The sequence below is a fragment of the Lepeophtheirus salmonis genome, chromosome 11, assembly GCF_016086655.4.
Source record: "Lepeophtheirus salmonis chromosome 11, UVic_Lsal_1.4, whole genome shotgun sequence".
Lineage (NCBI taxonomy): Eukaryota > Metazoa > Arthropoda > Copepoda > Siphonostomatoida > Caligidae > Lepeophtheirus > Lepeophtheirus salmonis.
The window spans coordinates 9,484,757-9,511,429 of NC_052141.2; the positions used below are offsets into that span (position 1 = coordinate 9,484,757).

The 26,673-nt window shown below is 32.0% G+C and overlaps 1 protein-coding gene across 5 annotated transcripts in view; it reads right to left on the reverse strand.

Annotated features, from left to right (window-relative positions):
* Positions 1-26,673, reverse strand: part of LOC121125995 (sodium-dependent glucose transporter 1A) — a 61,978-nt gene that overhangs the window by 15,637 nt on the left and 19,668 nt on the right. The window contains exons 1-2 of one of the 5 annotated variants that reach the window (XM_040721273.2): positions 25,780-26,003; positions 2,268-2,536 (exon numbers count right to left, since the gene is read on the reverse strand). In XM_040721273.2, the coding sequence (XP_040577207.1) occupies positions 2,268-2,536; positions 25,780-25,788 (278 nt within the window). In that variant the 5' untranslated portion in view covers positions 25,789-26,003. Of the gene's footprint in view, positions 1-2,267; positions 2,537-2,633; positions 2,670-5,774; positions 5,889-25,779; positions 26,004-26,673 lie in introns of those variants that run through there. The other 4 variants (XM_040721274.2, XM_040721276.2, XM_071891619.1 and 1 more) reach the window with 4 other exon arrangements.

Genomic DNA, 26,673 nt, shown 5'->3' on the forward strand with positions numbered 1-26,673 from the left:
TTTTTAATCTGTTTAGGCTTCTAAAAGACGCTTACACATCAATTATTGTTTTTTAATTTGTATTAGCTGTATTTATCGGCGTAGTAGAGAATTATCCGAAGGTAAATGTCCCACCATAATATAATATTTATATTGAATAGTCCACTGATTTGCCACTACAGTGTGTCTTAGTAAATGGTATCGTGCAAATTAAAGCTACTTTAATCGATGTTGGCTTATAGAAATAAAATCGTTCTAAAATTTATCAGATTTCATACGTTGTATTATTGGTTGCTATGCACTAAACAACAATGACTTCCAGATCCCCTCCACGCCCAATCATTCTATAAAGTTAGGTCTCAAACATTTAGAATTGCTCTGTTGAGCGTGTCCACTAGGTCAGGAGGATCATTAAAAGCAGTGGGAGCCTTATGAGGAAGTGAAGGACACAAAAATATTATACCAAAGGACTTCTTGACAGGTTTGGTGCTTGGCATTGAAATCTCACCAACCACATGCAAGAGGACGTTGGCATAGGACTTCAACATTAGTGGGGGGACTTTCAGGAATACATTCCGTAAGCTGGGGTCCTATTCTTACGACTGTAGATGGTGTAAGGCCATAATAAATTAGTCTTGGTGCAAGGAAACCTCACCGATTTATGGCCTCCAAACTTGTAGGCCCCTTCATCACCGGACTGATATGACAGGTGACAAACTACACAGGTTATTTTATAGAATCGCGATTTGCAATTTCTTTGTCTTAAAATAAGTTATTTAATTAATAGATTGGTTATTCTAATTATAACATTTCATCTATTAAAATTACATGGTTATTAAGTCTGTGAGCCAATAACCCTTGGCATTATAACTTTATAAAATAACTAAAAATACTTGTATTTTAGTATTATTGATTAAAAAAAGCCAAAAATACACCTTTATATATCGATAATACATAGAATATTGCATTTTCCTCATCAAAATAAGGCTCTAAATCCTTCATTTAAAATTACAACTTGTATTAAATCACAAATTGTACTCAACATATGAATACACTCCATTATTTCAATGGTTTCCAAACCTTCTTGAGTTCGATTCTTAAAATATGTGGTTAGTCAATGTACAATCCCTACACCTATCATTGAGAGAGATATATAAAATTTGGAGTCCATTTTATGCAAATAGATGACATAAAGATCATACATAAATTAAATAAATTTCAACCCGGAGAGAAATAATATAAATTATTGGGATCAAAATTAACTATTTTAATTTCACATATTTTAAAAAATACTATAAATAAAACTAAGAAATAATCGAATATATTGGTATTAATATAATGTAGCACTTGGAATCCTTTCAATACTATCAATTATCTTTTTTTTTTTTTTTTTTTTCGGTAGATAAAGTCAAAATTAAGACTTAAATACATAGAACATTAGAGGCTGTGGATGTGAAAATAGGTTTATAAACGAATCAAGGTCTTCATTTGACGGATGCCCACTGTGCAATGTGCATTGCGGAAAACAGGTCCATTCCAGTGGCAACTTTGAAAACAGCCACTCAAAGACTTGGATATAAGTTAATACGGAAAAGGTTTTATCTCATAAATAACTTGATTCAAATGTTATAAGTAAATCTAAAGCTCCTGTCGCCAGAAGTGGTTACTCATTCATCATAGAAATATATAAATTGGTCTAGTATTTAGAGCCAAAAACTGTTTTAGTGCTGTGTCACATGAAAGTTTGATCAGGGCATCTTCAAAGTCAGACGACTGATGATTAGCCGTGGCAGTAAAAGGGAGTATTAATAATGTTTTTGTGTGAAGCACTATGTTAGGGGAAATACTTTTTAACATGATCCAGAAGATACTTATAAAAATATGTGCATTAACTATTATTTAAGCTTTGATACAACAATTAAAATATATTCATCTTTTTATTGGAAATTATCTCACGACCCCTCCGTTGTGTCCCACGACCCCCACATAGTTGATTCAATTATAGGCATGTATTTAAATTACTTGGATGAGTTAAGATAGCCAAGAATTTTACTTTTCATTGATAACCTTTATTTGACTTAAGAGACAGATATTCAGGCCGATATAGGCTTTAAATCCTTTGAAACATTAAATATTTGAATTTATTTTCCTTATTTTTTTCACAGTCAATTTTGACTACTTCTAATGCAATTTGCAACAATCCAAAAGGAAACAATAAAATAACATAAATACAATTAATATTTTGTTGTTATTCACGCATAAAAAAGCTAGACATAAATGGTTCTTACCTTTTAAAAATAATACCCGAGATCAAACTTCCAATTAAATAACCAATAAACTGAATTGACCATGCTAAATTAATAACATCCACTGAGACATCGATATTCTTAGCTAAATACGGCTGCGTTGGCCCAACAATCGTTGTCACTATGCCTTGACCCATATTATTCGACCATGAGGATATGAGATACAGGATGGTCCACTTGCGATGGGATGGAGAAAATACTCCATTCGTCTCTAATTTCTCCATGTTCCCGCGTAGAACAAGTCCACTATACTGGAATTAGTTAGATAATTTGTACATATAAAAAAAATTAAATAAGTAATAACACTGAGAAAAAATAATCATAAATAGATAAAAAAGATTTTGTTACACTTTGAACCTTTAAAAAGTTAGCACTATATTATGTAAAGTGCGAGCGAGCAAAATTCTTACGCTCCAAAAAGTATTTGTAATTATACAACTCAGATGTTTATAGAATACATTTTTTCGGAATTTAATGCAAAGACTCTCAAAACCTCTCACGACCAATTTTTTTTTCTCTTTTCTTTTAAAATCATAGTGAAGACAAGGATGGAATAGAACAAAAGGCTTTAGATTGTGTATATTGCCCCAGTTCAATTAAGTAAAAAGGGGGCTGCAGAGATTGTGGAGGCCAAAATGTCCAAAATGGCGGATACTTTGCTGAGATATTGTCAACAAATACTAGATCGATGTGACGAGCTTTATTTATGAGCGGTGCTATTGTTTTGTAAAATTTTAATAACCACTCTCACACTTTAATTGTGAACAATTTTCTGTAGATGAGAATATTCCAACAGTCAATTTTCTATAAATGGTTATTTTGCAATGACACTATTTCGAATAATATCAACTTTCTTTCTGGAACCGTCAATTGTACATCTGATAATAGTTTTCCCATCTGCTCATGAGGAACATAAAATAACCCTCGTAATATCCCAAATTGTACCCCTGGCACACGGGATTTGTCTAGAATAATAATAGGATATGGAGACAAGTACAAAACCATCCCTTCAACTTAAATAAACAAAATCTATTAGAATATAATAGTTTATATTCCATATCAATGGTCATTGCAATATAAGCTTGAGGCCTTAAGGCATCACCGCATCAAGAAACCCATAATGGATTTCTCCCAATTCCCATATACCTTTTACATTGGGAGCTTCGACGGCCGCTATCTACAACAGTTTGGCTGCAAATGGGAAAACTATAGGCGGATCCCATCTATCCAATTCGTCAATGAATAACTGACCTCTCACATGACGACAAAATGTTGATGTCCTACAATTTTGGGAGCTAAAGCAACCAATTTTTATAACATGTAAAAACATTTTTTCATTCATAGTACGGAATGTGGTGAAATATTATTATGTCAAAATGCGACCCCCCAAAATAACTTAAACTTTACTATCTATTTGACGTCTACATGAGCTATTTTAACTATATTTACGAACCTAAAATGTATTAAAGTATGTTATTGCATCATTATACATTATACTTATTTCCATGTTGTACAATATACAAGATTAAAAAATATATTTCTTTAACATCAGTGTTGTTTTTATCTAGGGGTACATATTTCATTATTTTTAATCCAGATTGGTGAAAAATCACGGAGGAGGACATCAGCGTTGATGCTACTATGAATAAGCAGAACAGCCGCTACAGCACAATTGAGAATGCCTCAGCTTCAGTGATACATTTCTTCAGAACAAAAAATATACTGGCAAGTAAAAGGGAAGTCTGCCCACCCATTTTTGTGGAAAGGAAGGAGCGGCTCAATGCAGATACTCAAAAGGAACTTCTAGATAATAAAGTGCTATATTTGGCCAAAGAAAAGTTAGGGGACATAATTGTTTTCACTCAAAACGTAGTTCCGTGTGATTGTACAGCACTGTACTTCAACAGAGACAACTATCTGGACTTTTGGGACCTTAACATATGGCCACCTTCTTCTCTAGACGCAAACCCCTTGGACTAATGTATCTTGGCCCCCCTGGTGGAGAGGATTTGTGTTAACCCCGCACAGGAGTGTTTAGATGTTTCCATCAAGGAAGAGTGGACCAAGCTCGAGTATAACTACGTAGTCAGGGGCAGCAAGGGATTTAGGAATCAGATTGAGGCAATTATTAAAGCTGAGGGTTCACATATTCAATAAAAGATGTGCTAAGCACTATTTGCAGATGATTTTTTTAAATAAATGTCCTCACAAAACTACTCGTTTACATTTTACTTTTGAAAATAATAAAATGTATGAATAGCACTAGATTAGATCAATCCATTATTGAACAAAAAACTAATAGTACAAATCTAAGTAATTTTATGGATTTTGTGTGCAAATTACTTTGATTTAATTCAAATTTGAGTGTTGATCATTAATATCAAGTAGTACTCAATGCAAGAGTTAAGTTTTATTTATTTATAAAGCTATTAAAGAAGTTTCATCAAGATTTATTGGAAATATGTCCTTTTTATGTAGTAAACATATCAAACTTGTGCCTTAAGATATGGCGTTTCCTTTAGGGAAGAAATACGCTCAAAAGTACAACTTTGAGTAGTTTTGTACTCTTGACAGTTTTCTGGAGTGCATTTCTCAATGCCAATATTCCACAATACAATATTCACAAAAACCAAACAAATATATAAAATGACTCTTTCAAAAAATGAACCATACTATTTATGCGCAAAACTTTGCTTCCACTTGTACTACGGTTATATAACAACATTGCATCTAAAAAGGCTCAAACTTTGGGAGTAACTATTCAACAAATTTTAGATTGTCATCTTGCAAAATAGTATTGGATAATTAGAAGAATTATTTTATGCTTCATAAAGTGGTTTTTAATCCTCCTCAAGGCCCCTAATTTATACTCCACAACCTGTTGACCTGTAGCATGGGCGATTCTGTAGGTTTTTTTCAAAGTGGTGGTGGAGATATTAACTAATCTCAAGGTTTTACAGTTATCTTAAACAAATTTTGTGTACCCAGGATACAATTTGAGAATTAGAAGGGTTATTTTTCGTCTGCCATCTGCAGATGGGAATACTATTTGCGGATCCTTACATGGGTAGGACCATTTTTTATACGAGAAAGATAGGTAGATGAATGACTACATATAAATTTCACCTGTATAATGACTACACCTTAAAAATATTAATATATGCTTTGGGTTTTTGAAAAAATACAAAAAACTGGTTATCATAAACAGCGGCTGTCGAATCTGGCATTGTAAAAAAAGTATTGGGAAATTAGGAGGGGCCGATTTAAATCTTCCTTTTGGCCCCAAGTTAGTACTAAAAAAACTGTTGACCTTGAGCATAGGAGGTTATTTAAAGTAGCGGCAGTGGGGTTAAATTGTAAATTAGACAAATTTAAACATACCAGGTCTTGCGAAATGGATGTACTAATTGTAATATTTCAATATATTACCCCTACTTGTCTTTTCTACAATTATCAAATATTTATCAAACGTATATTTCAATATCTTACCCTTTCGGATCCGTTTTACTTGTATCCAATATTTATGAAACGTCTTGTAGACAAATATAGTGCTTTTAACTCATAGAGTTCACAGTTATATGTAGGATAACTATTTACAATGAACTAATGATAAAAAAACAACATAAAAGGGATCAGTGCATCATTATCACAAATTGTTATCTTTACAAACATTTTCTCTGATAGTAATTCTGTCATTTAAATATATAATTAATATATTTAAATATTGTAATGACTAAATATACTCATACGAAAGACATGACATGACAATTAAAATAATCATTAGTCAAAAACATGTATATCAAGTATATTCACACCTGGTTGATCAAAAAATGACTAAGGATGGAACAACAAATTTCCAAAAGCTCAAATTTATACAGATTCTCAAAATCAGCGATACTTGCGATATTTATTTTACTTTTTATATATAATTCAATCTCAAAATGGCTCCTCATTGCCTCCACTATGACCTCGATCCTAGGTCTGAAGGCTTTGCAGGTCTTCAAAACGTATTCCTCCAACATTTCAGCCAACTCCTTCTCTACAGCAGTCCTTAGGGGACCCACATGAAATTTGGCACATACATCACGATGTCGACACAGATCCCATAGTTAAAAAGGATGTAGTCAACTGAGGGAGGAGGCCACATTAACCAGGGGCAGAAATGGTCTTGCCACCACTTTTGCGTTATTTTGCCTTTAGGGTGGTTGAAATTCTACAAGGGAAATACAACTGTCTCCATAATCTCCAGGTACACGTTGGCAACGATCTTGTGACTCTTTCAAAACCAACACGGTGGAACTCACTTCTAATATTTTCGTTTTTGTCCACAATTATGTATAATTAGAATATAAGGTCTTTAGTTTTCGGGAATTTTGGAAGGATTTTTCCAAATGGTCGTATTTCTGGAAACAATCTGGTTTGTCATGATGCAGCTGTATGATGTTTTTCTTTTTTCTTTTCTTTTTTTTGCCAGGAGAGACGTTGTTTTATCAACAAGCGTTAGCGAAGTTTTGGAGATCATGGAAACAGTGGCTCCAGATATCTAGAGGGATTCAATTTACAGATGAGGAACAGCGTTGCACAGTGACATTGATTTTTGTCCAGTCCAAGCCCATGATTAATGCAGCAGACTGGTACTTTAATTAATTTATCAACTTACCACACCCACTCCACTAATACTTCTATAGCCTGAATGCCCCGCAATATAAAAACTTAAGTAATGTTGCAACACTCTTTTTAATCATAGAAGCTAAATAACTCAACATTCGGACAATATAATTAAAATTGTGATCAATTTTCTTTAAAGTTTATATTTCTCGTCATTATGTGACCAAAATGATAAAAATGTACTTTACTTGTTATCTATTCATAGTTTTTTGCTTTACTTGTTTGTTTTTTTTAGGTTTGAGGCTTTATTTTGTAATTTTTATAATGTAAATTAAATTTGGGTAGAGGTAAGGATAAACAAGGAAAAATATAAGCCCAAAATACACAGTTTGTTATATCTTTGCAAAGGATTATGACTTCCACCTACTTCTAAATATACAAAGTATGTCAGCCGGGAATAATGATAAGGACTCAGAATATATTTAGTTGTACACATATTGAACATTGGATAACTATAATTTCCTCCTTAATCAATAAAATGGCACACGCCTTTTGAAGGAAAACATTATACAACTTATTTACACAAATTACTTCATAGTATAACTTTGCTTTAATAGTTAGATAATATAAATTAAAAAAAAATATCAATGGAATTCAACAAATTATTTTGTTTTTAATCTATAAATTGCATTTTTGTAGGATTGGATAATTACTCAGATATATTAAAAGATTCCCAAAAATCAGATTACAAGGCAATAAGAAACGTTATTTGATGTAATCTTTTCTTTAGATTTCAGGGTGTCAATATTTCTTAGATTTATTCGACAGGGACAGAGTAATCCGAACTTTTTGACAGAAATATAATTTCATTAAATTCTATATTATGATTTTCCTACATACAATATTAAATAGATGGTTCATGTCAGATTCATGAAATTTCATCAAACGATAGTTGAAGCATTAAAATATGTGAGAAACTTTTAGCAAATAAAATACTTTAAAAAATGACGTAAATATACCTAATGATTTGTCAATTACTTGAGTGTTACTTATAAATTCCCCTCTTTACAGTCGAGAACGAATATAGATCCCTCTATAAATTATTTATCATAGGCATAGTAAATAGAAATCCATTAACTATAATTGATTTTTTTATTGCATTAATTTTTATCTTCTTGGCAATCAAAACTTTGCTTGTATGACGGTTAGACTCGACAACTACCATTCTTTACTCACATTATAGACAAGTTTTTGACAATCTTTGATATCAAATTTTCCGAATAAAATAACGCATGCAAGCTATTTCAGTTCAAAAACCATCAACACTATTCACATTTTCAGCTGTCTGGTTTGCGTTTTCACCTTGTAGGAAGAAAAACTCTCTAACATGGGGGATTTTCTCTTTGGTGGTCTCAAACTTTGACGATTGCTCAAACAATACTGAGTAGAACAATTACAAAACTGTCACATCAGTTTATTTAAAGGAAATGTTATCTTTGTAACGCCATCTAGTGTAAACTATTTGCACTTATAAAACGCGGGTTACACATTACAATAGTCACTAAATCAAAATTAAGGGATTTAGTTTGATTATATCCCTATTACTTGAAACAATCACTAAATTTTGCAAATATCAAACTATTTGTTACATGGATTACGGATTTTTTTTATTTATTCAATAGTTGGCTCAAACCTATAAAAGGGGTAAAAATACTCAAAAATATCAAATCGAAAATTCACAAAACCAGATTTTATATGAAAAAGGGAATTATATATGTTTGATTAGCGAGTCAAATTTCAAACGGGATTGGTGTGAATGAGTAAACATATTTAAAATGTCTGTTTGTTCGTAAATGGTTCATTTTTAGCAACGAGCGTGTGTAACTACAGCTCAGCTCGTCATATTAAAACAGAAAAAAGGAGCATATATAAAAATATAAAATTTCACTTTAGATAATGTTTAGCACGAGTTTATGTTGATAAAGTTCTATGCGTCATATTAGAAAGAAAAAAAAGTTTATCTTTCAAAAATAATCTACGTAACTTTAAGGTAGATTTGTAACGAGCGTGTGTAACAAAAGCTCAGCGCTTTGTATTCAAAAAAAGAATAAAAGGGGATTTTATCTTTATACGAATAAAACAAAGTTTGTGTGCCTGCCTATTGTGGACACATAATAACTTCGAAAAGTATTGAATATTCCTGCTAGTTTATTAACAATAATCCTTTCTTTTTTTTCTTTTTGTATTTAATTTCATCTCTCAATCTTTCCTTCAAAAATGAAAAAGGAAAAATTACCTCAGTCATAAAAAAAGTACAAATACTGAAAGACTTCAAATCGAAAATTCTCAAAAGCCATATTTCATATCAAAAAATGAATTACAGGTGTGTGTTTATACGCAAATAAATAATATTAGTAAATGATTTTATTCCTCAACCCATCATTCCAAAAATGGAAAAGAAAACAAGTTTAATCAAACCCTATAATAAAGTGAAAAATACATGATCTGCGTGTCAATCATTACAAGGATTAAATATGGATTTTAAAGGATTTTTAATGAAATAAAATTTTGTTGACTTTTGTATCAATGAACCTTTACTTTTGATATTGTATAAATATTCTACTTTTATCAAAGATGGATGTATAAATTTACAAATAATGGCGCCCTAAATAGGAAAAATATATTTGTCTACAAAAAAAAATAGAGAAGAGGTTAAATATTTATTAATGAAATAACTTACATGTCAGGATTCAAATGTACACTGATAACTAAATAAGATATGTAGGTCTTAGGAACAACACAAGAGAAAAATAGTCACGTTTTGACTTAATTAATAGATTAAATGATTGTCATGAAGTAAGAGGTTAATTAGTAATTGTGAGTACATATTCAACTAATTATTTAACTATTGCAGCGATTCAGACTAGACAGAAAATATTACCCGCCTCAATATCATTAACTATCTGTTAATCAACACTTTTATTATAAGGCAGACACTAGTAAATATAATTAAAAATAATAAAAATTCGTGGATGTATATAAGAAATGAGAAAATAAAAAAATATCCCAGTTTTAATATATTTTAACCTCCGTTATTGTACTGGGATATTATACACCCCAAGATTTATAACAATACTTTTTATTCCTTTGCAAAATAGAAGAAAATATAATTATAATAATTGTTAAATTGTTAATAATATAATTAAATATATTTGAATTTTGGGGTTTATTTTTTATCCAGTTCACTAAACGTGTTTTAACAACATGAGTTTCTGGTTTCAACCATATAATTTGTTATTTTTATTGTAAAAATATTAAATTGATTTTTTTGATAAAAAATTCCATGAAACATATATTTCTTCATGCGAATTTTTGGAATCAAATATGTACCCATCAGCTTTGATGAGGTTGAGTCTATTCTATAAAATAATAGCTACAATCCTGGAATTTTTTGTACATTAGACATAGAGAGAACGTTCCTTCAAGAAAGTACTGGGAATTTTTAAATACAACAGAAATTTCACATTTAATGATTTAAATTGATTATGTCACCTTCAAAATAATCTCCATTCGATGCAATACATATATGCCAACGTTTTTTTCCAGTCCTATAAATATTTTTTATAGGAACTTTTTGGCATGGCCTTTATCTCCTTTAAAACATTTTGTTTTATTCGTTTTATAGCTTCGATAGACTCAAAACAGGCTCTACAAAGTGGCAATTTAAGTTTGGGGAACAAAATAATGACACACGGAGCTAAATCAGGTGAATATCGTGGTTGATCGATGGTATTTATTGCGTGTTTGGCTTTGAATTAGCTCCCAATTGTGGCTTTGTGCAATGGCGCGTTGTCATCGTATAAATCCACGAGTTGTTCTTCCGTAATTCGGGCTGTTTTTGACGTATCTTTTCACGCAAACGCCTTAACACCACAAATAGTACTCCTTATTGACCGTTTTTTCCTTTGGAACGAATTCATGATGCACAAGACCTCATATATCAAAGATAACAATGAGCATGTCTTTGGCGATCTCACAACTCTGCTTGAACGCTTTCTACCCCTCAATTGTACGGGTTCTTGATAAAACTCAATCACTAAAAGTTTTTTCTAATATTTTCAAAGCGTCAACAAATGAAAGTTCATTCTCAACAGAAAATTTAAAGCAAAGCCTTAGTTCTATACAGATGAAAAAATTATCGAAGTATCCTTAGATGGGACATTCATTTAGGTGAATCAATATAAATGTAGTTTAAATGACAGCAAAAGCAGACATTGTAAATAAATACTGGTAAACGAGAATGGATCATTTATGGGTCTTGAAGTGACCGTGGTAGTTTTTACTTTACTTGTGGTCACAAATTTTAGGCCAATATTTCATGATTGGGTGTGTATTCAAATTTGTGAGATTAATTCAAATACCCAAGAATTTTAATGATAGCTTATAATCATTATGTGATTTAACAAACTTATATCGGCCCCGATACGGGCCCTTTCAAAAAAGATATATCAAAATCTTTTTTTTTTGCGACGAACAATTTTGGCTACTTTTAAGCACATTATTAAATGTAACTAAGTATAATTTTCGGAATTAAATTCAAGAATATTCGTCGAAGAGTACAGATGTAATCCACACTCAATTTAACATAAAATTATTATAGATTGCTTTTGTGTTGATGGACACACATTTCTGCCTTTAATATACGAAAATGTTGAAAAAAAAATTTTTTTATTTTTTTTTTAAATGTCCTATTTTTGTAGATTATGAACAAATTATATATTTTATTCTTCTTCCCCCCCCCCTGGATACACTGCTGGACTTTGTTGAAGTGTAGTGATTCAAAAAGTAATTATGATTAATTTTTGCTGTCTCTAAGCAATAAAACACTTAGAGTTGTTTGAACAAATATCATTTCAACTTCTGGATTTAAACTTTTCATATATATTGTGTTTTTTGGGGAAAAAACAAAAGTTGGTTCATTTCATTTGAAAAACAATTATTTTACAACCACGCAAGGTTATGCCAAAGTACAAATAAACTTTTTTTTTAAATATTTGGAACCCGCATACTTTGCAAATGTCTGAATTATATGCCAATACAACACTTGACGCATTATTTAAGCCTTAAAAACAACAAGGACAAACCTTTTCAAATCCTTCTAAATCAATTTATTTTTCCCTTGAAGAAAGCTTTTGAATAATTCAAACCATTTGATTCAAATATGAATAATATTTGTCAAATTTAATCATTTGTATATGTAGTCCGTCAACACAAAAACAATATAGAATAAGGATTCTTGAAATTGAATGTATTCTTCAGATAATTAATCATTAGTCAATTATATTAAGAAGATATTCTTATTAACTTTTTGGGCGCTCTGCAAATTCCACTGTAAGTACCCAAAACTGATCCTCCCAATAAAGGAAAAGGAAATGTTGACAGAGTATATTTGAAAGGGGTTATATCAGGGGTACAAGAAAAGTAACAGATGTAAAATAAAGGTTCTACACTTTTATATAATGTAAAAAAAAAAAAAAAAATACGTTGGACATTTGTGATCTCCTAACAAAAAAGAAAGCTGGAAGGATTTTTATCAACATTGAGAGTGTACTACTACATCTGTATTCTAGAACGACGAATATTTGTCAATTTCCATCATCAAAATATTTTTATTAACCCTCTGGGTGTGCTACAAGTTGAACTTAATTCAACCAAAATTGATCATCACAATAAAATAAAGAAGATATATTGACATACTTTATTTAAAAGGGGCCATATCAGGGCCTATACAGAGTGCAATAGGGAAATTGTCTTCTATCAAAAAGTAAAACCAAAATCTTAATAACTTTTTAACAGAATAGAATAATGAAAAATGTTATTGAAAAAAACTTTTAGCAATCAATCTTGGCAAAAATTATTCAATATGGCCGCCTCCAGCCTCTATCAAATCCTCTACACGAAGTCGGAACTTGGATCAGGTTGCCATAAATACTCGGCCGACATGTTGGTCTATTGATCCTTGATGCTGGCCTTGAGCTACAGCACCTTTCTTGTTGATGTCATTCCAACCTTGCTCTCTAAGACGATCCTTATACTAAAGTCCAGGGGATTGAGATCAGGACTGGTAGAGTTCCAGAAAGATTTGTCCCAGTAGTCAGCAATGTGCTCCGTGCAGAATTTTTGTGTCTTCAAGACCTTATGTTTTTGGAACATCGTCTTGGATCCTCACATAGTTGTTCTTTGGATAGTTAGCCTCCATCCAGGGCAAGATTTTCCACCTCAGGACCTAATATTAAGCCTCAGTCCCAATTTATTTTCTCATTGGGCTTGAAGAAGATGTATCCATTTACTTCCCATCAAAGGCCACTACTCTCAAACACATAGTTTGGTCCGGATGTTCTGTTATAAACTTCCTCAGGTGATGCTGCTATAAATTTGTTGTTTTTGCGGTTCAAAATGTAGTCGACTGTGAAGATGCTCTAGTCTGAGAAGATCATTATACTCGACAGATGACTCTTCGAGTAATGAATGACTTTTTTTTTACATCTCTCAAGCCTTAAGGCCTTCATGTTGTTGATGAGGAGATGTCTTGGAGTCCTAACAAATCTCTTTAGATTGAGGTCATCATGAACTGCCCTCCTGATGGTGATCTCGCCCATGTTGAACTCGTCCGCCAAGGGGCGCAATTATACTTTAGGATCTTCCTTGATCTAGGCTTCTAGAGACTTGAAAAATGTTTCATCTTGCTTCAAACCATTTCCTCTACTTCCTGTTTTCCTTTTGACTCCTTTTCCATTCTCCTTGGCCACTGTCACGCCCACCGAAAGTGTCTGAAGTTCTTTTTGGATCAACATCCACGTCGAGAAGATCAGACACCCTTTGCCTTTTTGAATCCTGGTCACTCATTTTTGTCCCATTTTGATCAAATCAAAACAATATGCAAGAAAAACAAGACATTTATTTGAACATTACTTTATTTGTCATTTGAAACCATAATTAGTCCCAAAAAATATATTTTCACGGCGCTGAAAATTTCCCTGTCGCACTCTGTATGAGTATGTTAAATCAAATAATGGCTCTAAACTACAGTTTAAAATATTTTGTAGTTTTAATTTTGTTAAAATTCTATTGCTCAATAATTTATTGTTAATCTTTAAAATTCAAAGTGTTCAGATTTTAATGGACCAATCGGTTTATACAATGTGTATTTTGAAAAAGTTAAATGACAATATATTTTCCTAATAGAAACGGAAATAATGTTGTGACAGCATTTCTTCTCTGTTTACATAATGTTTACAACATATTTTAAAGTCCAAAGTATTTCCATAAGGAAAGTTTATTCAAATCATGTTCTAAGTAATTTAGTTATACAACTCTTAATACAAAATAGTTTTGTACAATAGCTGACTACATAAATAACATTGTCTTTAACATATCTTTGATGAAACAAAGTATTTTTTGTCAAAAGAAAATAAACAGGAAGTCATAACTACTCTTGTTCAATTTGAAAGAGTGTTCCGTGTAAGCAATTGATTTCTACGTAGCTGAAAAATAGATAAATAATCAAGAGGCTCATTCCCTGGCAAATTTGTATTCTGTTTTAAATTTTTTCTTTTTCATAGATTTATTTAAATTAAGTGGGGGAACAAGTAATTTTTAAATATGACTTGTTCATTATTGGTCACATCGAATCTTACGATAAAGTGATTTAAAGGTATGAGTTTATACTACCAGCGCTTATTGTACAAAATTGCGCTTGACCGGTTCAGTTGTGAATTATCTTGCGTCGAGTATGGAGGTGTCAAAGGAAGAAATTTGACATATTTTGCACTTTTACTGCCGATAATGGAAAGATACGTCAAAAATGTATTTGGGGCAGATACTCTTTCAGCTTATTTTTCACAACAGCGTTTCGAGATACATCGTCATATTAGCGATTGTAGGATTGTCATAGAGCATAAAATTGATCATGCAACCGTTTTAAACCATTAGCAGATGTTTTGGTGCCCCACTAGTTGTAGAAAAAAAAATCTCGACGAACGAATTTCTATCGGCGAATAGCAAAGCTGATGATCCAACAGGTGTGGGCATCACTGATAAATAGGAGACGAATTGTGTTTCATTAAGACAACGCCAGGCCGCACTAATCGTTGATGACGGGCAAGAAACTCCAGGAGCTCGGATGGAAAGTTCTTATCGGGGGGAGGGGCTGTAAATTTGACCTCAATACGGCCTGTGAAAATTGGTTGTAATGTATTCATGAGTATGACCTAATCTTGAGCTAGGTTTTTTGAATTTTTTTGAAATTAAATCCAAATTACATTCTTGGAAAATAATAACAAAAATCCACAGCTATTCACAAAAAATTTAACTTTTGGGAAAACATTTTGAATGTTAAATTTTTTTTTGAATATTATTTTTTTTTTTTTTTTTAATTTCGAAAATCCATAACTATTTCAAAAAATTAAATTTATTGTATAACAAATTTAAAAAATCCATAACTGTATATAAAAAAATGAATTTATTTTAGAAAAAATTGAAAAATTAATAGCTGTTCACAAAAAAAAAGTTTTATGAAAAAAAATTCAAAATTCAAATTAAAGATAAAAAATTTACAGTTATTTTCAAAATAAAAAAAAGACTTTAAAAATTCACAGCCGTTCACAAAAAATGAAACTTTTAGATAAAAAAAATCAAAAATTCAAAGTCATTCACAGAAAAATTACATTTTTTGGAAAAAAAAAAAAATGAAAAATTAAATTAAATATCAAATATTTGTCCTTGGAGAAATAAAAGAAAATAATAAATTTCCAAGTAAAAAATATATTTTCCTGTAAAAATAATAAATTCTTTTGTGTTTTTTTTACATCCCCTGCAGTCCAACCCCTGTGACGCCCCTGATAAATCACGAAATTTTGCATAGATTGCTACAAATTTTTTGCGTAAGCATATTCTTAATATTCTTAAAAACTGTTCAAATATTGCAAATGTCATTTTTCCTGGCAAAAAACACATTTTGTGACGCTAAAAGCCAATACATTAAAGTTCAAAAATAAGCTCAACCCTTCTCCACATTACTTTATCAAAATATGTTAAGTTCATGTTTTACCTTTAATTATCAAATATTTCCGTTAGATTAATACTAATATTTAGAACATTGACTCATCAAATATAACATTTTAACTAACTTCCTTATATAAAACAAAAAATGATCTCTTCTAGCGAGTGAAATTTGATTCCTTGCCAGGGAGTTTATATGATACTTTTATAATTACATCCAAGGGATTTTATATACAGGTTGACCTCAGTTACATTTACATATGTACAGTAGTAACACTTTGGAATAAGACCATGCCATAAAGGCAACTGATCAAAAATGGCTGTAAAGGCTTACAACTTGATTAATCCCTAATTAGTTGTTAATATGTATAGACATACGATGCTTGTACAAAACATGGAATGGACAAAAGAATAGAATAAGCGTCAAATAGACAAAATGTCGACCAGACAAAACGACAAACAACAGAAAATCGACCGTAGAATATAAAATAAGGGGCTCAACCCAGTTTAGTTTGTATGTTTTGGAGGGATCCCTTACACTTTTTGAGGTTGCAGCAGTGTTTTTTTAATCTATTTAGTGAGACTGGCATTGCACACAATCGGTACTCTGAGGTAAATATAGGGATGTTAAAAAGACCAGAAAAATGGATGGCTTCATATATTTTATGATATTCTTTCTTCAGATTTTGCAATATTTACTCCGCAGACATTTCCCGCACAAGACATTCCTATTCCCCTACATAAACAACAATAATGGCCTCTCAGCCCCCCTTTTATACCCCAAAAGTTGGAATGCTTTCATGTATCGCCAGGTCCCAAAAAGGGTTGAAACCTACTACCGTCAGATATGTTACCTTAAAAGACAACTCTCAACAACTCAATTTATATCCAGGAAGTTGGGGCTGCTTATGGGTACCGTCGGTTCCCAAAACGAGATGACACCCTAAACAGCCTTAAATTTCGGGGTACCTGTAGGGTGTAAATGTAAGTAATAGTGGTTTTTTACATCCCATTTTGGGGCCCAATGATACCCGAAATAGCCCAAATTTTGAGATATAAATACAGATTTTTGAGGGTTCCTTGATGTTAGTTTATATAGGGGGGGTGTACGGATCTCGGGAAGAAAATATACTGCTTGAAATGTAGTGAAAACTGTTTTTTATATTTTGAAATATATTTTTTTCTGGTTGACGTTTTGTCCATTTGACGTATTGTCCAGTCGATAGTTTGTCGTTCGGTGTTCTGTTGTTATGTAAATTTTGAGAGGTAAATAGTCATTTTTTAAAATATTTTCTTATGAGCTATGTTGTCGAACACATAATTAGCTATCGATTGCTAAGGAAAACATTGCACTAGTTGCCACCATGAGCACACTCGAGGAAGACGTTTTACAATTTATCCATGTATTGAAGACATTGTAATTCCCAGAACGCCATCGGGGAGGATACTGTTGCCTCAAGGAAGACGTTTCACAATGTCTTCATGCATAGATGACATTTCATATCGTGTTCCTTAAGGCACCAGTTTCCACCCGATCGCCTTCAGGGACAATCGCATATGGAAGAGTAGTGCTATCTCAATCATCTTCTTGTACTGCGAGCTGATGGTGGCTTCTAGGGAAATGTATTACTTAGCAATCGACAGCTAATTATGTGTTATACAAAATTGCTTATAGGAAAATTGTAAGAAAATTAATTTTGAAATTTGCATAATTGAGCTGAGTAAGTGACAACGCTTGACCCTGTAAAGAGTGAATAACTAACAAACTAGGTTTTTCCTAGCCAAAGCTTTTGCCTTCGTAGGACTTTTTATAATAAAAGTAGAAAAAATTGATATATTTTACTTGAAATGGATCACATAGAAGCCAAATTAAGTTTTTTTAAATCATATAATGATTTTAAACTATAGTTAAAATTCTTGGGTATCTTAACCCATCACAGTAATTTAAATACACAGCTTATAAATGACTCCAATGTGTTTACGGACTATCGGGCTGTATGTTAGTATAAAGTAAAAAATTAATTCTGATTATTTCATTTTTCTTGATTGTTGTTTAAGATTGATTTTATGTTGACATACCAGATATAATAGTGATATTCAAACTCAATCTGAGAACAACTTTTTTGGTTTGGTCATAAGTAGTTATGCAAACAAGCAAGGTTTTACTAAGCAGTAACAAGCTCAGGCCATTTTTTTTAAAAGCCAAAGCTTGAAAGACGCAAGTCAAAAATAAAACACATCTATATAATTTGAATAAATCAAGGGAAACAGTTCCTGCTCCAAATATTTGAAAGGTTACACGTTTGAAGGCCCAAATTCACTTATTCCATATTCTAATAAGGATGAGTAGAAAGGTTTAAAAATGATGATTGGATTTGCCCAAAAAATTATGTAAAATCTTCCTCGTTATGGGAACAATTATTAGAACATTGGAAACAAGATACTTTGAGTGTAACTAGATATAATTAATACACACTATAGAAAAGAAGTTTTTTAATGCACGACGTCATTATGAATGTAAACGGTGGGATATTTACTAGGGTACGTGCAGTTGGGGACACATCTACTATAATGGGGACATCTGGTCGCACTACTTTTGAACACTACCGGGTCCTCAAAAAGTTTTGGAACATGACATGAATTGTGTTTTGAGAGGCTTTGATTAATTTTATGCAAAAATTGCGTTAACACAAAAGAATAAACGATTATTTACCTTTTCAGCGCATTATTTACAAAGTCTCTAGGGAGAAAAAAATGGCAAGAATTGGATTGTTTAGGTTATGATAAGTTAAAGACTCTTAATGTCTGCAGAACCACCGTCTGGACATTAGGCAAAATGATCGGATTGTATGTTTTGGAGAAGTCAAATGCAGCCTCCGTGAAGTATTCACCACCAACCATTCGGCCAAATTTATGATGCTTTGGATTATTTCATCTGAAGATATCAAAATGATACCCATTTGTTCCCCCGTTGGATGCAAGTTGACAAGCAAAGATTACTTCATGATTTTGCAAACAAAAATGATTCCCCAGGTTCGTAAGATTACAAAGCAATAAAAAAAAGGCGATTATCACTTTCAACAGGTAAGGACTAATGCAGCATAGGATTGACAAAAATAAATAAAGTTATGGCAAAAAGACTTCTGGCCACCGATGAGGACCAACCTGAATCCCCTTGATTCAACATCTAATGGGGAATTGAATGCAAGGCCTGTAGACAATGTCACAGTAGTATTTAGTCCCTAAAGCAATCAGTTGAGAAAGAGAGACGATCAATGGCGAAGTGCTAAATTTTCAACGTGTGCAATGGGTTCCAGGGCCGGGTGGAGCGTGTGATTGAGGCCAAATGTGCTCAAATACATATATAATGTTTTCTAATGAATAATAAATTGTTTTTCCCAAAAAAATCCTCTTGAATTTAATTTAAAGGCAGGAGTATCCTTTTAGGACCCAAGTTGGGTAGTGCTAATAGGGCCCTAAGCTGGGTAGTGACACGTAAAATCATCGTTTTAATACTACTTTTAATTCAATAAAAATAGCTAAAGTGTACTGTTAAATTCACATAACTACAATTTATTCCAAGGAAGAGCTCAATATCATATCGAAAGGATCTTGAAGATTTTTTAAGGAATGGATATCTTATTTAACGCTCAATCACAGCAGAGCCTGCAAATTTATTTAGTACTTTAGAGATTGCGGAGATGGAGTTTTAAAAAAATAGATCCACTACCTTAATCAAGAAAATTATTAAAGCCTTCAAATTATCACTTACCCACAGGTAATTTTGAAGTTTTTCATAGGCGTTTCCAAAAGCTTGTTTGGGGTGAAAAAACTAATTTTCCTCGTCCAAAGTTAGGAAAACATTTTATCTTCACGAATTTTTGATCGTGGTGCAAAATAAGCCTTCTAAAGCTTTTGGTCTAGATGGCATTAGTCTTAAGATTTTCACCTGATGCGTAGATATGAACTTTGTAAGTCAATGGAAATTCGTGGGAAGCTTCCACAATCCATAAAAAGAGACCGGATAGTACTGATCCCTAGAAAAGGATAGTCAGAGATATCAACAATTGGAGACTAATCAAGGTGCTCAATGAAACTATTACATTCTTTAAGGTGTTCTTGCAATTAAAATAGAACAATTTTGTAAACTCCACACTTTGCATGTAGTTCATATTTAACAATATAATTTTTAAATTATAGGGAACAAAATGACAAAATCTAGAACAAGTTCTTAAAAATATTAGACCAGTTTATATCGCAAAAGAAGAGAATCATGGGTTCAATTTCTTAACTGGATAATTGAAAGCGATTTACTTTGTAATTTTAATATTTACAGGACGCATATTCCTTGAGAAGACTGTGAAAAATTGTTTAACAAGTTATTTATGCTTTTGAGAACCTCCCTTCACTACATACATTGAAAAAATTCATAGTACTTATCATAGCAGGAATAAGTGATAAATTCGTGAGTCCTATGCTTCGATTTGGGCTCTCTTAATATGTTTGAGGGCTCCTGCAAAAACTTGCAACAGAGAGTTGGATCTCTCGATTAACTGACTGTTGTAAATACTTTTGTTTAGGAATTAAATTGTAAATTTATATATTTATTTATATATGTAACTTCTGCAAACGAATGAAGTCTTTTTGCGGGGAAAAAACAAAAAAAAATACTGTGCAGGAAACCAAAATGGAAAGCTCACTTTGGTTACTTGTATTGGAATATTTTTTTAAACAGATTTGTTCGATGGTATCAGCGTGTTAAGTAGGTCAAACATAATAATTTTAATCTCTGATCAATATTTTTATCCAGGCCTCAGTTCAAGATGGAGTACAATAGGCAGTGCATGTCAGATCATCTCGACGCACGACTCTCAACTGATTATATTTGGCTTATCATTCCCTGATCTGGGAAGCGTGTAGCTACTGTCAAGAAGCTTAAGGAGGGCAAAGGAGACTTTAGCAGGAAGCCCGGTATTAGTGAGTACAACAAAATACTCACTGATGGGTACCAGACAGGTTTATCAGTAAAAATCAAGATCAAACCTATGAGAATCAAGCGAACATTTGGGAAAAAGCTCCAAGTTGATCCTAAGACGATTTAATCAGCTGTAAAGTATCTTGGGATGGTCAGCTATGTTATCTATTCCACTCCATCGCACACAAGCTTATTGGTCCAATTTGTCTCAATTTTCCTTAAAACTGGCTTAATTTGTGTAAACAAAACTTGGCAGGATTCTGGAAAGGAATATGTGGTCACGTTCATCACTTGACCTTTCGCCTTTCAACTATGCCGTGTCAGGGAAGTTGAGTGTAAAGAGTAGTGAGACACCTCACAAAAATCTGGGAGATCTCAAAGTTAAACTTGGGAGGGAGTGGACTAATATGTCTGGAAGAATTCGTCATTTCATCCTGTAAAACGATCAGGGGTCGTGTAGATAAAATATTCACAGCAAAATGGAGGCATATTTGAAAAATAAATTTTGTATCTAGAGTTAATCTTTTGCAAAATAATTAGCGACCTAACTTTTGTGGTTTATAAGAATTAGAGAGTCAATTTCAGAGGGCATAAATGCTTCAATTTGATAAGTTTCCACATTGTATATTGAGATATAAAAATTGGGCTGTTATTTGAAAACAATGAAACTTTTTTCAACTGTTAAATATGGTGGTCTGTATCAAAATATCAGATCAAATCACTCTAGAAAAAAATCAATGAAGACCGAACTCAAAAAAAGTTCGGTCTTGGGCCGAGTATCAACACTAATAAATATATAGGTATGTTCATATTACATGTTTGTATGTATAAGCACTTTGACACATACTTAAATATAAATTGAATTTTGTGAGGAAGAAGGAAATTTCATTTCTTCCAATCGTCTTTTTATTTTTATTTTTTGATCATTTTTACAAAATAAAAAACTTTAAATTCAATCATTGAGAACAATATTGAGATAAGGTATTATTATTATCCCTAAAAATATACCTATATATAAATACTTTATATCTTTATAAATTATCCATGAAAACTCAATTTTGTTCTAATCTATCAACAACACTTTGAGCTTAGAAGTTTTGTACATGTTAAAAAAAAAAGAAACTTTATGGTTGTCAAATATTTGTGAAAGGTTAAAAGGATATTTCAACGTCATTTTGAATGCATTTTAAAAATAAATTGTAAGAGATATATATATGAAACTTCAACACAAAGACAAGCTAGAACAATTTATTATATTAATTAATGTGTAATTTGTCCATAAATTATAGAAAGGAACCCATTGCGTGTATCACAAAGGACACTTAAAGTATTAGAAATTGATCGCCATAATAAAAGTATGACAATTTATTGGATTTTTTTTTTCTCTAAAAGCCATAATGGGAACCAATTAAGTTTCTTAAATCAAATTAAGGTTCTAAAATGTCAACACAAAATAGAATGCTTTATCCCAAATTTAAAATTCAAAAAATTATTGCCAATTTTTGTGAAAAAATTATAAGTATTAATACTTTGGGTGTGCTGTTAATTACATTTAAAGGAGCAAAATTTGATTTTAACCCATATAAGAAGAAGACATTGATTAATTTTATTTAAAATAAGACATATCCAATTAAGACTATTAAATCAAATTAAAGGGTTACCATGTACAAGTTTGCTCTGAAGTGATACATTCTCTTTTTGCCTCGAAATTGGATACAATCCCAACCTTTAAATAAATAAGAAATACCTTCAGTACGTCAAGTTTGGGGACGCAAAGTGAAGCAAAGAATATATTGACGGAGGAAGAGGAGAATGATCTCGGCTTTTTCGTCAATATAGTAAAATTTAATTTGTTCATATCTTTTAAGAAAATAAACCTAATTGAAATCAAATTATTAATAATGGACGTATTTATTTTTTATTTATTAGTAATTTACTATTATTAAATAGTTGTTGGTATGAAATATACAGAAACAACTACTCTGATTGTATAATCCTTCCTCTGAACTTATTACAAAAAAATATGATCAATAAAATCATAACAAACTCAAATGATAATTAATGTAATATAATATTAAGACTTCTTATTTGCTAACAAGTAATTATCCGAGTTAATCGATGTCCAAGAAAAAAATGCCAGTACAAAAAAGTAGTAATGCCTTCGATAATTAGATATGACCTCCTTTAGCCTCATCTCTCAGTCAACGGATGAACTCCCCCCTCCCCCTTTTCCCTCTCCAAATACACCATAAGACTAAAATTCACAACTTTTTCCTCACAATAAGACCTCCCATCTACTTGCATGCCCCTTCAAAGTACAAATTCACCGAATAACTCGAAAAAGTGAAGGTCATTCTCCTCTTCCTCCCTTAATATATTCTTTGCTTCACTTCGTGTCCCTACGCTTGACGTACAGATGGTATTTCTTATTTGTTGTAAGGCTGAGATAGTTGAACTGTTGCTGTGTCCAATTTTGAGTATGACGTGTGGGCAAACTTGTACAGGGTGCCCCCAAAAAAAGTTCTAAACTGTGCACACAAAATGAAGGTGAAATGATTACATTCAAAATTGAGTGTGAATTACGTAGATTTGGATGTACCGCTAGTTACACTGGAATTAGACACAATTTTATATAAGTTATCTAAAACTGAAAGAACATATCTATATATTATATTTAAAATAGGATAATCCCACAAGAAATGATTGGTAGTCTCGACTAAACCGCATATTGTCTTTATAAATATTAGTTCTAACTTCCAGGGTACTAGATAAATTTTGATAAGTAAAATATTTTTCTGCCCGTGTCAGAAGTTTACTATTAAAGACTAGTGTAACTTTGTGCATGTTTCTTTTGATTTTTCTTCGTTTCAGATAATCAATATAAGGGTTTAGTGTATGGTATTGAGTACACTTTCTCAACTATGGTACTGAAATCGTAGCTGACATAAATCTGAATGGCACATCAGATCTTTGGATTTCAATTTTCTTGGGAAATCTGGAATAATGGTATTTTAAAGATATTTTATTTGAAAAAGATGGGTATATAGCAGCGTCAGCAACAATGCACATATTATGGGATCTATGGGATATAAACATTTCTTCACCGACATCTACCATTCCAATTTCAATTTTTTTGCTACATTTATCAAAGGACTTCTTTGCTTAGAAAATAATACTTTATTTTATTTTTAACTGATTTTTCTCCCATAAAATACCCATTTTTATTAATGAATGCCATCTTGGCACGCCATTCAGGTCATATAGGTTGCTGCAAGTTATAAAACGAGGATATATTTTGTTTTAAATCAAACCCCCTTCTCCCTAAGTGATAACGTGGATTGTGAAGAAATTTACAATTCAATGTTTTGTGGAAATTATTGGCATAAAAAATTCATGATTTCACTTCTTATTCAATCCATGATATCTCAAAATCTAAAATTTATACAACAAAGTTTCACTCCTAAGTATGTATAATAACATCCACCCTTTCTTCCTAAAAGGAATCTAAAAAGGATGTTCCAATTAAGAAATGAATACATTTCATTATGTTACCATGAGATTCAAATTGACTGAATTGAGTTGAACATCCGTTCTTTTGCAAAAAATCTGGTTAATCGTTGTGAAAAAGTTTTTATAAAGTATCATTGATCAAACTTAAGAGCCATCTAGCGTTTAAAAATAGTGTATGGATATTTGGAAATAAATATTATATTTAAAATTTTGATCTAATAAATACAAATGTTGTCATATTGATGAAATATCAGTTCTCTGGCTCATAACTGATTTGCCATACCGTCATCTGATTACTGTGGTAGTTTATAATATACCTTGTCGCCCCAAGTTTATACTCCCTTGACCTGGAGTATAGGTGATTCTATATGGGAGTTCTTGGAAATAGTGGCGGTAGTTTTTAAAATTTCTCGTGGTCCAACCGTTGGCCTACTTAGTCCCGTGTATCTGTTGTGTAATTCAACATCTGCAACTATCAATAGATCCTTAGATTGCTCAGACACATATGTAAGAAGGAGAGATAGGGTCATGGATCAACGTAATTATTGTAAATATAAGTGAAGGCAATTTTCCAGAGATGGTAATTTTCTTATGAATGATCAATACTAGTATTGGAAGTTGCATGTGATTTGAGCATTTTAAAAAGAAAGAAACCGTAAATCATTATGACAACCATGACAACTTGAAGAATGTTTTGGAGGAGAGCAGCTTAGCTGTCATGACCTTTCATTAGATCAGCTACAATCAGCTGTGACGAGGGAGGAAGATGGAGAAGGAAATAAACAAGGATATTGGCAAGAATTACTCCAATGTCAATCCTTAATTCCATACGGAATCCAACAAGAACTCAGTTGATTCTACTCTCCGACTTCAATGATATCACGATTTATATCACTAATCATCAGTGAGGTGGTCCTTTTTTAGAACTTCTACACGTTTTCCTAACTCGCTTTCAAATAAATACAGTGAGAAATAACTCAATCGGAAAGTGAAAGGAGGATAAAGGGTATTTCTTTTGCTCTATGATAATGACGTCATTGATAACGAATATATAAACAAATGTATGCTGATATATAGTCATCACTCTTCAAGCAAAACTTTGATTTCATTTCAACACACACAAACAAAATAAAATATATATACATTTTATTGATTAGAGAGATAAAAAATATCGGAAATTTGTTTCTTAAACTTTTTGACTAAATCCTGAGTAAGTTATCAATGTATTTCTGTATATTTGTGACTAAAGAGTTACTAACTCTGTAGATTATACATATACGCTTCTAATTACACATGCAGGTAATATATATCTAACTAAGAAATAACAATCTGTAAAATTACCTGCACCATGTAAATTGATGAACCCTTTTTTGACTCAAAGCTATTTCTTAATCACAAATAAACTATTATAAATTCTTTACAAAATCCAAATGAATATGAGTGGAGTTTTATGATGAGAACAAATATTTATTATTTTTCTGTCAATGAACACTAAAAGGTTTGATTTAAAGAAAGAAGAACAGAAATAGGAGGAAGAAAAAGAAAGGGGGAAAAAAAGGAGAAGAGAAGAATATTATTCTTCCTTTTCCTTTCCCCTTCTTCCCTTTTATTTTGTACTGCTGTTCTTTTATATATATACAAGGTGCGGAAGGTAAACTTTGCATTGAACAAAATCCAAACTCTTGATTAAACTTTACTAATTTAAAAAATATATATAAATAACAAAATGTTGGCAAATCACATAGGCTATACCTAAATTATATATGGCCTTCATTACAAGCAATGCCATCCTCAACACTTTTAATGAAGAGGATAAGGGATTAGACATTTTTGTCCTCAGGGTAGTTGGCTCAGACCTAGGAGATGGTGGACTTTAGATCATGCACATTTCCGTGAAGGATGGCTTATTTGATGCCTTCAATGGTCCCTTACAAATAATAATCAAGGGGTTTTTTAGTAGGGGATGAGGGGGAAGCCTTGTCCTTGGGACACAAATCCGTTAAGCTTTGGTCGAAGAGTTCTGGGTGTCCCTATGCAAAAGTTTTTGCCATGCTGTATATTGCAAACGGTCCTCACATTGACTCAATGGTGGCAGCTATGTTTTTTGGGCTATATGTCTGTCAGGGAAGCTGGATACACGACGCCTTTTTGCCTCTTATTCACTCATTTGTTTGTATATTCAAAACAAACGCTACATCAAAACAAAGCCAATTTATGACGTAATCATATGCTAAA